Source organism: Photinus pyralis, unplaced genomic scaffold (genome assembly GCF_008802855.1).
Source record: "Photinus pyralis isolate 1611_PpyrPB1 unplaced genomic scaffold, Ppyr1.3 Ppyr1.4_LG4, whole genome shotgun sequence".
Lineage (NCBI taxonomy): Eukaryota > Metazoa > Arthropoda > Insecta > Coleoptera > Lampyridae > Photinus > Photinus pyralis.
Window position 1 is genome coordinate 25,784,777 of NW_022170511.1, and position 12,984 is coordinate 25,797,760.

At 35.8% G+C, this 12,984-nt stretch overlaps 1 protein-coding gene across 2 annotated transcripts in view; it reads right to left on the bottom strand.

The window, feature by feature from the left end:
* Positions 1-111: 111 nt before the first annotated feature.
* Positions 112-12,984, bottom strand: part of LOC116169370 (transient receptor potential-gamma protein) — a 433,246-nt gene continuing 420,373 nt past the window's right edge. For both annotated transcript variants that reach the window (XM_031485447.1, XM_031485445.1), the window contains exons 12-20: positions 11,363-11,496; positions 11,129-11,315; positions 10,879-11,074; positions 5,348-5,542; positions 5,067-5,108; positions 4,737-4,923; positions 4,380-4,686; positions 3,919-4,330; positions 112-1,895 (exon numbers count right to left, since the gene is read on the bottom strand). In XM_031485447.1, the coding sequence (XP_031341307.1) occupies positions 1,545-1,895; positions 3,919-4,330; positions 4,380-4,686; positions 4,737-4,923; positions 5,067-5,108; positions 5,348-5,542; positions 10,879-11,074; positions 11,129-11,315; positions 11,363-11,496 (2,011 nt within the window). In that variant the 3' untranslated portion in view covers positions 112-1,544. The remainder of the gene's footprint in view (positions 1,896-3,918; positions 4,331-4,379; positions 4,687-4,736; positions 4,924-5,066; positions 5,109-5,347; positions 5,543-10,878; positions 11,075-11,128; positions 11,316-11,362; positions 11,497-12,984) is intronic.

A 12,984-nucleotide genomic window follows, 5' to 3' on the forward strand; every position in this document is an offset into this window, starting at 1 on the left:
CTATTTTTCCAATATGGCGGATTGACTACAGAGGAGCCTTAATGACAATAACCCACTTCATTTACCTCATCCCGAATATACACACGCAATGCAGCTATTAACAAAAGGGGAAACGTTTTTGACTTTTATTTTCAGAAAGGAAATATGTGATAGTACCTTAACATTTCAGATGAAATCACTTAACGATACGCAATCATCTAGCAGCAGACAGGAAGTTAAACATAATCTCGAGTCATTCACAGACCACAGTGTTTCAAATATCACCAATTCAAAAATCGTTTGGCAAAAATTATACAAACGAACATACAAACACGATTTTCATTATAAAGCTCAGTGTGCGTTTGATGTAAACTTATCGGAAGCATAAAAATGAAATGTTAAGCCTTTTTTTAATTGTCGTGATATCGCCTTGCGAGTTTTACCTATCTAGGTGCTAATAATGGTCTAACGTTACAATTGATCTAATTGTAAAATTAGATTACCCTTATTACATGTTTGATCAATGTTATTCAACTATAAATGACTAATTTGTTACAATACTATCTATGAGCTACTACTGTTAATCGTATGCTAGAAATGGTTCAATGTTTTAAATCGCATTTTTTGTTAGAGGTAAGCTCACGAGTACCTTTCTTTAAATTTGGTTGTTATAAAATTACTTGTAGGACACAACACGTGGTAGTTTTTCTTCGACCCATACTTTCTAAGGCATACACATAATTATCCTATTATACACACAGATATATGTTGTTTAAGGCCTCATATTTTACAAATGGAACCATTAGAATTCTATTTACAATAGTGAAAATTTAACAGTAAATAAAACGCCGTTAATAACAAAATATCACAAAGGTTAAGAGTATTATAAATTATTTCAAATTATATTAATACCAGTAAATTTGTGCAGAATTTTTGAATATTTTTTGTGTTATTGCTAAACGCCTGATGTTCTTTTAATCCTTGACACAATGAGTAGGATCTGGCAGCACCTTGGTCGAGTCTTATTGGAGGAATCAAACATTGTGACTGTTTCACACAAAATATTCATTATAATACTTCAAATTAAATAAGATTACAAGCTAAACTTTTGGTCGTCTCAGCCAATGTCTTTATCTACCTACCAAAGATTTTCCAATTAGTTCCAGAAAAAAGAACGCCACGATAGAAAAGGCCAAAAAAGTCAAAAATGTAATTACGGTATAGACAGTAACGTAGTAACAATTTATAAGTAAATCATTAGAACGCGTTTAGAAGGTACAATAGAAGGACATCACAGCCATCAAAGTTAGGTACTACTAGGAATTGTTAATCCAAAAGAATCTCAATAACCCTTAAATTATAGGAACATATCATTCTGGCAAGCATACAAGCCACCGACTATACCGAAACATTATCGAATCCTTCGGCTAGAGTTCCACGTGTGGACGGAACCAAAATACTATTTCTTCCGTAACTCGTTAAAGATACGGCTGAATGTTGCGTAAATGTGTAACAGTACTGTAATAATAAACAAAACTAATTGGAAACTCTTGCGCCATACATTACTACAACCATCCCGTAGGCCCATTATGACCGCTAATAGGTATTATTCCTGGCAATTTCGGATTGTAGTACTGTCCGCTTTGCTTGTACTCGTCTTCGGGTGTTTGCGATGACCCGGTCGCTTGGGTGCTTGACGAAGAGTTATAGAGAAGTGGTTCACGCGATGATGTACCGGTTGGGAGCACCGACTGCCCGGCAGCTGCTACGCTTTCTTCGGTCGTGGATGGTGTTAGAGTTGGAACTACGGGGATATCGACCGATTCTTGCTCGGATTGCGTTTGATCTAAGTTCCGTTTTGGTAGCTGAACTACTTCGGATACTCTTACTGGTACGCTTGAAGCTCTATGTAGTGCCTAAAATAAAAAAATTGGTTTAGTTCATTTAGAATGATTTATACTCCATTTACATTTTCCTGGACATTTTCTTTGCTTGCAATTACCTAAGTACCGATTCCAGTGCCCTTAAATAAAGAGATTGAGTTATTTATTACAGGAGGGGAGAGTCTAAATATGAATTTTGAATTAGATAGATTGAATGGATTGCCTGAACTTTTTGGCGATATAGGGCGGAAATTAGAAAAGGCTGCTGCTAGGAATAGACACTATTATGATTTACATCGTCGTCCTGTTACTTATAATGTGGGAGATAAGACATATTGGAGGAGTTTTCCTCAGTTTGATGCCAAGAAACGTTTTCAGCTAAATTAGGTCCAAAATATATTGGTCCTTTTTGTTATTTGTCTGAAGGTATCACCCTGGATGTATGAATTAACGGATATAAATGGTCGTTTTAGGGGTATCTGGCATGGCAAACATTTGAAAGTCTTATTCGGAGTCATAGTATATTTTCATTTTTTCGGACTGGTTGGTTGGGGATGTTGGACGGTCCATTTTAGGGGTTGTATCCACTCTTTCTTTTCGCTTTCGGATACAATTCCCCGTTCGATAATCAGAACTCCCTTTTTATAAACGCCATATTGCAGAACTATAAAAGGGGCAATGAGAAAGTGTCTTTTATTTATCTCTCTTTAAATACCTTCAGAAACAAATAGAAGCATCTGTAATATAAAACATTGGCAACGAAAATATTCCCTCGTTCTAATTATTTGTCTCAATACAATATTAGGCTATTCTCGTCAGTTTATTTCTAGTCAAAAATAAGATTGACATGAACAAATGGAGAGGGGGGCTGGGAGATACCTTCCAGTGGTTTAATGAACCTTTTACTAATAACTATTTATTTATAGGGTGTCATAAGCCTCTTTATGCACGCGAGAAAAGTTTAATTTCCCAGGCCTTTGGTGGAGGAAATTAATTTCTCAAGTGGATAACTAAGCACGAGTCAAATACAAGATTTTATCCAAAACCGCTCAAAGGGCAAGTTATTAGTATTCAATCCTGATGTTTTCCGAAATGGGTCGTGACTAAAATTGAACGTATGTCGTATAATGACTTCTTTATTGAACGGGTTCGGATAAAATATTAGATCGATACCACTTTCCAAAAAAAGTAATTTGACTTCACGGGCGGCAGAACAAAGGGGTCACAATGGATAAATAAACGCGGCAGTTCTGTAATGAATACGTACGATATGGCGATATGACATGAATTTTATACATTACTAGAAGAAGTAACGTGGTAGAGCACCGAATTTCCACTTTGTTCTCCTTTTTATTACAATCAATAAGAAAGGAATTCGTGCTATCTTATTTACATCAAAGAATAACCTCTTTGGCACACAAAAAGATCTTGACTTGATAGCTTTAGAGCCAATAAATAGCAAATTCTAAAACATGAAATTATTGAGGCAGTGAAATTAAGCTTTCTCATTCCAGATCTCAAAAACATTGCAGAATGAGACAATTATCAAACCGAAAACAGTTAAAAACGAGAGAGCATTTAAAAATAGAAGTAGAGAAAGTACCTTTTGTTGTGTAATAGCTGGACTGACGCTACTTCCCTTAGTCTGTATATCTTTCTTTTTTATTACAAAGTTCAGAGTGACAATAATGTCACACTAGCAAAACCGTTAATTGCTCCGAGCAATTGTCTTGCAGGTTTAACAATGCCTGTAATTCCTAAAGGGAACGCCTAACAAAAACATCCAAGGGGAAATTTACGGAAAGCGCAAGGACAAGTTAGTCAATTTGATAAAAACTTCAAAGATTAGTAGCTTGAAAGGATTATAATATGGTAATCACGTCACGTTTCTCTTACACTAAATTTAACATTAATTACTAAATTTGCATTTCATTTTCGGAAGTAGAGGTCCCCAAGTTGAAATTGTCGAAGACAAAGGTAATGAAATGGTTAAGGCAATTAACTGTTTCGTGAACGTTTCTCTTTCATGTTTTAACACCGGGGGGAAAAAACCTACCTTTTTACTCATCTTCCCGGAAGAAGTAGCCAGAGCACGTTCAATAGCGTTATGGGGCTGTACAACAGGGCTAGCGTTTCTGGAAGCGGAAAATTTCTTTCTCTTCTTTTTCAGTAGTAGTAATCCGCTGGTTAGGCCATGATGATGGTCCTCGGGTGGAGGAGGTAAGTCGTGGGGGACAATATCTAAGCTTGGGTTGGAATCAGAGGGACTGACCGAGCCATTGTCGTCGGATGCGGGACTGTTACTGTGACTATGAGAGTGATTGTGTCCGTTTTCTCTGCACGTCGAATTACACACAGAGTCCTCCGATCGCGACCGGCCAATTAGGCGCGACACCTTTCCTGACTTTGCCGCCTCGATTAGCGTACCCCATCTGCGTTTATGAGCGGATCCTCGTTTTGTGTGGAACCTGAAATGCGAATGTAGGTGTGGTTATCGAAATGATTGACGTCGGTTACCAATTCTCATATTTAGCTAGACCGCGATGATGGTGATGGTGATGATGGTGATAAGGCCCTTCGTTAATACTACCCTGTGAAGAAGACACCGTGCTTTGCTGATGTATTTTTCGTGGAGTTGTGTTAAAAATGCCAGATAGAGTTGAACCGAAGAGATCGTGCTGCTGGCCGTCGTGGTGCTGCTGTAAAGACGCTATGAATTCGGCGACTGGTGGCAGTGGGGCTGTAGTTGTTGAAGGCTGTGGACCGATATTAAATCCTTTCATTAGCCGACGTTCTTTTTGCCTATTCTTTTTGCCTCCCGCTCCTGAAAAGGTAGCATTGTCAGTGCCGATAAATTTTTTGTATCGAGATTACCCGATCCCATTCCAGACTGAGCAGTTGAAGTATTCATTCCCGAATTTTTAAGTATTTCAATTAGTTCAAAGCGAAAGGCGGAGATATCCTGTTTAATTTCATTAACGTCATCCTCGGTAACGCCCTGATTTTCCGCTTTTCGCTGTTCGACAGTTACGTATCGCCTAACGAGGTTACGCATTATACTCTGTAAAGTTCAAATTACTGTTTCAGTCTTGTGCAGCTTGTTTATATTACGAGAACAAGCTACCGCAATAAAACAAAATGGAACTCCATAATACCAAGCGAAAACGCAACGAACTAGAAAATTGGTGTACATTCATGTTTTACCTGATATCGAAAATCCCTCTCGCTCGCTTGCTTTACTTTTCTCTGAAAAAGAAAAGTGTTACTCATAAGGCTTGATAATATATCCGAAGAGTTTATTTCAGGCTTGTTTTATATTTCAAGCTTTAGCGTTTTACATATTTCATTCACCCACTCGCATCCTTTTATTTCTTATCTATTCAAAATGTCAATAAAAATAGTAATGTATAGAATTATTTATTGTAACAATTTATTGTAAATTCCACCTTCGATAATTCAATAAGTTGCAAGTGAAATGCACCTACCCTAATAGTCCTCATGTGCTCTTTTTTTGCTGCTTTTGAATGTCCGCATAATTTTCTTCGACCCCACTCCACAATGTACCAAACGCTTTTGGGCGTAGGAATGATGTTAAACGGTGGAGGAACGGTGCCACCTTCCTCAAAGTAACTTATCCATAATTTACTTCTTGCAAATTTCCATTCCACATCTGCCCTTTCCTGAAAACAACAAAAATGTATCGGGATCCATTTCTGGAAAATAGCTTGGGTAACCATCGTATAGGTATTAGTACAATGCATTAAAGAAAGTTGTGTAGATCAGGAGATCCAGTGCATTGTGTACAGTGGAACATTGAACTTATAAACGTCTATGCTCTATGCGCTTTTAAAAACTTCGCTCTTCCATTGGAAGTCTACAGGGTGGTTCCAACGGCACGCATAGTTACCAGATTTATACCCATCTTTACTCATAGCACAATGATCAATAACCTTAGTGGGAAGTTTCCTCCCCGATTCCTTTTTAGCGCATTTCGACAAAAGTAAAAAAATGCGTTATTGTGGCCACTTTGGCCGTCCGTCCGCTCGTTTCTTGAGACGCCACTAGTTCTTTATCTTAAGACCTATTGTTCTACTTTTTTCTTTTGTTTGAATTTGTTTTTATGTGCTTCGGAATAAATGTTTGTCACTGCCAATCAATTAATTGTGTGTCTATTCGAATCCATTGTGCGACCCGGATAGTTTTCATGTCAGATTTTTTTTTCGTGACCCATATTTATTTGAGGGGTTGACCAAAATTTGTGTAATCAATTCTTTGGAATTTTCGGAAGTTGATCAAGGCTATTGAGTTGCCCAAATTATTAATTTATGTTAATATTGGGTGTTTTCTTTAGAGCAGTTGCAGGATGTGTACGAGGAGAGATTACAAAATTCTAAGTTTCAATTTTGATTAGTTTTGAGCTAGCTGGACATGTGTTTTGCAAGTGGTATAGTGATCACATGGCATTGTACTCACTAATATAATATTGTGGTTCGTAATTAGATTAGATTAAAACAGTCATTTTACTTGTGCGGCGTGTATTTTCAAGAAATGGGAATTTGACCACCTATTTTATGTAATATACTGGCTATGTTCAATGGAAAACGGCTTCTAAAACCACTCACAAGGACACCTAGATGAACAAAACACAGGTACTAATAAAATCTATTATAGGAAATGCTATTCTTCCCTTAGATCCATTCCTCCTTCTTATCAAAAATTGTGCGCCGTCGAACGATAACTGTGTTTTCTTCAGTGCCTATCTTGGAATTTATTAGGCTTTACATAGTGATAACAAACTCTTATCGCAATGACCGGAGATAAACTTCAAAATAACACAATGCAATTATTTACTGATACTTATCTTTTCACATATGTAAACAAAACAAAGCGATTAGTTAAACAAAAATGTTTAATTACTAAGTAAAGCTAACATTTAACGTCAAAAATAAATGAAATTAAACACATACAAGGTGACCCGACGGCCCAACATTACTGTAGTAGGTGCTGATAACAATAAAACCTTCGCAGGACGTACTTTACACAACAATACTTAGTTGCGTATTTTGATGCGTTTTGAAACTGAAAAAACTCCTACTACTTTCGGAAAAAAGGAAATTTTGCAAAATTGTGTTTATTTTGTACTGAAGTTATTTAAAAAGATGTTTCAAAATAAATGACACATTATTATAGCACTTTCCCTCTTTAAGATGCTAGTTTTAAATTTTAAGTCTGACGTTTCGTCTCCATTTAGCCATCATCAACTTATGGAAGTCATTTTTACTTTTTGTGTCATTTGATAGAGCATTTTTTTATGATTTCAAAAACGTAAACATCACTATTTCTTAAATATTGTGAAAATATCTTCTTTTTTGCAACGCAAACGTTGACTTGTGTAGTTTATGCGTTTTTAAGAATTAATAACCCCATTTCTTATAAAAAAAGTGATATTTACATTTTTGAAAGTTGTCAAATAATGATGAGTAAAGGTTTATACTCATTTAGTTCATTTCAGAATCACCTAAGAGTAATTCAATTAATAGGAAATGATTTCCCTTTTTCAAAAAAAAGGTTAAGTTAATAAATTAGCGTTTGAACGTGCTCGTTAACCGTCAACCTCAGTTAATACACCCTCAGGTTATTTGTTTGTGGATTTCGGTTAACAATGGCCCACTTTACCTGGAGGTTACGTACCTATAACCACACCACACCCACATGCTAATACAAAATAATATGAAAAAGACAAAGCCTAAATAAGGCGGAAACACGGAAGGCAATCCAAGTGCGTTACTACTTTAATACCGCAAAGTTCCCATTGTATCGAAGAGAATAAATACGTAATTGATCAATAACGCTTTTAGGTGCAATGTATTTTTGATAAAAAGAATGGATATCCTGCAATTTGCATTACTCTCGAAATAAATTTCCTTTACGACTGTGTAATAAATATTTTATGTTTCGGAAAATTTTGACGTGTCATAAACAAGACGATATCATTTTAATGTTATCCTCTTTTACGAAAAAAAGATACATCCTCTACTTTATTGTTATTGGTACCACTTTTATCACATTATGCTAATAGTGGATGTATGTCATTACATCCTGAGAGCAATTCTCTTAAAAAATGAGGTTACCAAATACAATGTCGGGAACACTGATGTGGAAAATATTCCTCGTAGAGAAATGTAAACAAAATTTCATTAGTTTACCAAGTTTTGCACGCCAGCAATATAGTTAGTGAAAACGTTACAGCAATTTCCATTTGCGTAATTGCGGAACCGCTCAGAAAAAAGTTGATTCAAGCGATTTTTGTATTAAAATAAGAGCTTGAGAATCTTCCACAGCGGTAGTTCGTTCTGGGTAAACTGATATTCGTAACTTCGGTGCACTTATCAATGGACGAGCGCCACTCACTCACTCTAATTCGCACGTGTAAGCGAAATACAAGTAAAACATAAAAAGGCAACATTTACCTTAATGTAAATTAAATGTCATCCAGAGAAGTGAGCTCAGTTCCCGGATTCATAAACCTGCAAACAAAGGAAAACTCCCAAGAAGCCGGAATATAATAAACTGAACAATGCCTGAAGGGCATCGCATTACTCGCAGTGAGCTTCTATCACAAGTACGATCTGATTGGGCCAACCTCTCCAGAAGGAAGTGGCGGACTACCACAACATTCGAGTGTAGAACTCGACCATAACTTAACCTGTATCTTTCTTAGGTCAATATAAACGATGTTGAAATAAAAACAGTTTAAATTTCGGACTTGGTTTACATTTTTTCCACTTTGACTTGTAAAGGCGGCGTTCTGTCCCCGAAATTTCTCCCAAATTGTATCATATAAGAAAAGAACATTTTTTTTCACGCCCACAATGGTGAATCAAAAACGTGATGCCCAATATTGTTTATTGGGTAATGTTTTTTGGTACTACCAATCACAAATGTTTCAAATCCTACGTAATTTAAAGCTGCACTATTGCTCACAAGGTATTTTTGTCGCACGCTGAGATATTAAACGAAACTTACTTTCTCCATTAAGAAGGATGAGGTATGATTTATACTCCCGTAATCTTGACCCCAAAGGTAATTAAAGAACAAAAGCCCATACAAAATTGGATATGTAGAAATGGCACATATTCCGTAAACCGCAATCAACCAGATAAATTTCTTCCATCACCATGAATTTGTTTGGGAAGACACTTAAGAACCTCGATATTTTTTTACAGGTTTCAAAAATTCTACTTTATTTATTTTCCTCTCTTATCCCTATCTTCTAAAATACATAAAGGGTGTATCATCAAATTTTATGAAATTCTCACCATTTTTGTGATCCAATGTGGTTTTCGAATTTTCAAAAACGAATTTCGATTTCGTAATTTTAAAAACATTTCTTTTTTGCACCACCGCAAATCCTAACCCTCTGTTTGTTATGGTCCTCAAGAAAATAATTAAAGAATAAGTAATAATAATAATAAGACAGACAAAAGAAAAGCCTATGACCTATATTCTCACTTAAAAAAATTGCAAGATGGCGGTCGCACTCAAAAGCTGAGTGTCAAAAAAGCATTTTGTTAATCTCAAAATATATTTCAAATGGAAATGGTTCCATATTTAATAACGACCCTATATAATTCCAAATCAACAAAACAGACCTCTAATATCGAAAGTTCTGAAAGTTTATTAATGAATTAATTTGCTTGTATTCTAGATCTCTGAATGCGTCTTCTTAGTTCCTTAGAAATGTACGTTTATTAGGGCTTTACAAGTAGGTACTTGTACAGTAGGAAAAGCTGCTCAAAGCCTTTTCTTACATTACGAGTACTACCTAAGTATTAGCAATACGTAAGGGTAAGTCCCTAAATCGTGCGCATTGCATTGTTGTAAGAATTTGTATAATCGCAACAATTAAGTTAAAGATGTAGATACCATCATCAAATTAAACCTATTATACAAAATACAAAAACACAGAAAGGACCTTAAGCAACCCTAAATTATAAAAGTAGGTTATAACGCGTAATAAACACATAAGACACGCAGCCCTTTCCTTAACGATTTCGTCAGTTGACTGTTTAGGTATCTAAGGGTCGTTGCTCTTTGGTATTATTTCGCCGATACCTTTAGTTTGCAAAGTCACGCAAGTATTGCATAACGATTGGTTTAACCTACATAAGGAGAAATTTTATTGATAAATTTGAAATATTTGCAGCGATGTTTACGATTGCTCGTGTCCTGGAAAGTTTCTTTTCGCCATATAAAAGGTAGACATTTATACTAGCGATTGTCAAGCGTATTTTAATAATAAGAAAAATGTAACTATAAGTGTATGGAAAAAGAGATCTTGACTTGGCTCACAAAATGAATAAATAATGTGCAATATTAGGTGGAAAACCAAATAAACCAAACATAATATAAGCAGGCGGTATTTTCGTATGAAGCACCTTTCAGATTTGAGTAGTCTGTTGAAGTTGTCATATTGGGAAGCAAATATAAATTTTTTTTATTTCGTGTTTAGTCTTTCATTTTTCGGCATTGAACTAGAATAATTATGTTGAGTAAAATATAGTTCAATGCTTTTAGGGAGTAAAGTGTTCCTTTATTTTCCGAAGTGTTTAAACGTCTCAGTGAGCAATGGAACGTGGATTGGATCATAAGTTGTACAAACTATACTCATTAATATTGTATCGTGGTAGGTATAATAATTATTATACCACACAGTTGCTGTCTAATATTCATTTCTTCACAGTTTTTTTATACTGACATTAATTATCTACTATTGTAGCAATAGTGACATTACAAGCTGATGTCCTGATCCTGATCCTGATTAATAAATAAAATTAAAAAACTAAAGGACGTGTTAATCCCTCGAGTACAACTTCGTTTTGACCAACACTATACTCTCGGCTTAAAACCACATTTTAGTTCTAGAGTACATTTTTCTTCCCTTATAATTCAGGTGCAATCCTTTCGAAGAAAACTGTTCAACATTATTATGATGCAAACTACTTTGAATACTTACCGAAATTAGTTGATACGAATGATTCATCATCGCAATTAGCAGATTGAGTAGTACGACAATATTGATGACAGAGTACGTTCCGAACATTAGCATACCCCAAAATCTTGTAAATATTTTGATACCGCTCAACTCGAAGCTTTCCAAATCGACCAATCCGAAAACGGCCCAAAATAAAGTTTGACTAGTTTCAAAGAGACTGCAAAGACAATCAGCAATTAGACCCTTAACAAAAAAAACCATTGCTGCTTACTTAGCGAACCGTCTCCATATCGTGCATGCATTCGAATCTGCCACGCCATCTGAAGCAGTGCAGTTCGTTAATTTTGTGTGATTAGGCAGTTTGTGATCTAAAATTATTTCGGCGCAATTCGGTCTGCCGAAGTCCGGACATTTCAGCTTCTCTGCGTCCGCGTAGTACCACAGTAGTTGATTGAGACCTAATGACAGAGTGCTGTGGAAGACGAAGAAGTTAGCAGATACTTACCACAGGAAAATGCAAACAATACTAAAACGTATAGGAAGAAGAATTTCATGATGTCCATCACCATTCTGGACAGCGAAACTTGTAATGGTCCCAGATGAGGATTTACAGAAAATATGTACACTAATTTTAAGGAACTGAAAAGAAAATATGTTATTAAAAAGTAATGTTCTTTAAGTTTATTATAATGTGAATGAATAGAATGGTGCGTCTCAAATGTTTTGACACGAGTTTCAAATAGTTCGCTTGGAAGTTTTGCTGTTTTTGCTTATGACACCCCGTTAAGTTGCCCCGTCCCCTCACCTTGAGATTTGGTAGCTCTATTATTTATAAAGTAAAGCACTCCTTATGCGCTCACATGCTGCACCGATAATAACTCTTGCGCCACTATCGTTTTTTATAAATCAGAAATTAATAAAAAGATGGTAGGTTCGATTTAAACTTGTGGAAATTGTTTCTGTGTGAAAAAGAATTTTCCCACTGTATGTAAATATGTTTGTGCCCAACCCAGTTAGAAGGAAATAGAATTTTGGTTTTCTCTTTTTGAATTTAGTATTAAATAGCGAAAGCGTTCTAACGGAGTCGAAATTAAATTTGGTGAAGAATTACGATGTGGTTCTAAAAAGGAAAAGGGACGTTATATGTTGTTCAGTGTTAAAGGGTTTATTAAATGAGCAAATAGACGAAGTGGCCACTTCACAAATGTTTTATTCATGTGTAAATAGAAAAATTAAGCTTGCTGTTTTAAAGGACTGAAGATAGCAGCTGAGTTTGATTCATTCATTTTTTAATAAACGTATAGGTTTATTAAAAAATGAATGAACTGTTTATAAACAGTTGGAAACTGTATCTTTGTTTTCCAACAAAGTGGTCTAGGGCGGAGAAAAAATTTCAAGAAACTATACCAGCTGATGTACCTAAATAAAGTTAGCAAGTTAGGAATAAAAATTTTGGACACAAAGTAAAATTCGACATTTTTGCGTAAACATTCATAGTCGTTCGGAGTTGCCCACCCTTGAAATTTAACCTTCCGTTACAAGTAGGAAGTCTACCATTGTAACATTAGGGTTGTAAATCCTTATGCTTACCCAAGGAAATCTTACACGAGATCAAATTCGGTCGGGGATGATTTTATAACTCAAACCCGGTATGTTACCAACAGTTCTAAGATTGTTAACTGACCATATTAATATTTTATTGTAAGTATTTACATGTTATTTATATCGCAAATATTACTTCCTTAAGCTACGTCAATTGCGTGTACAGATTGTGTTTCCCGGCGGACCAGATATCTTGCTCGCAGCATCCACTGTTTTCATCGCAAAAACGGGAATGTGAGTTGGTTCCCGCCATGAGGGGATCTGGCATGGGCTTCCTTTAGGATTAGTGTGGCCAAATGCCTTTTTTAAAGTAATTATTATGGGTTTTTTTCTTATATCGATATGAAGGCTGCATTCGTTAATCTGGTCCCTCTTCTTAGTAGTCCCATTGCATCCAGGAAAGGACTGATTATCTTAAGGTTGAAGGTTTGTTTGGTTCCTGATAACAGCTTGGCCGCCAGTACTACTTCATATAGAGTTCCAACCGCGGCAGGGTCTCAATTTTATTAGAGCCACTTTAGATTT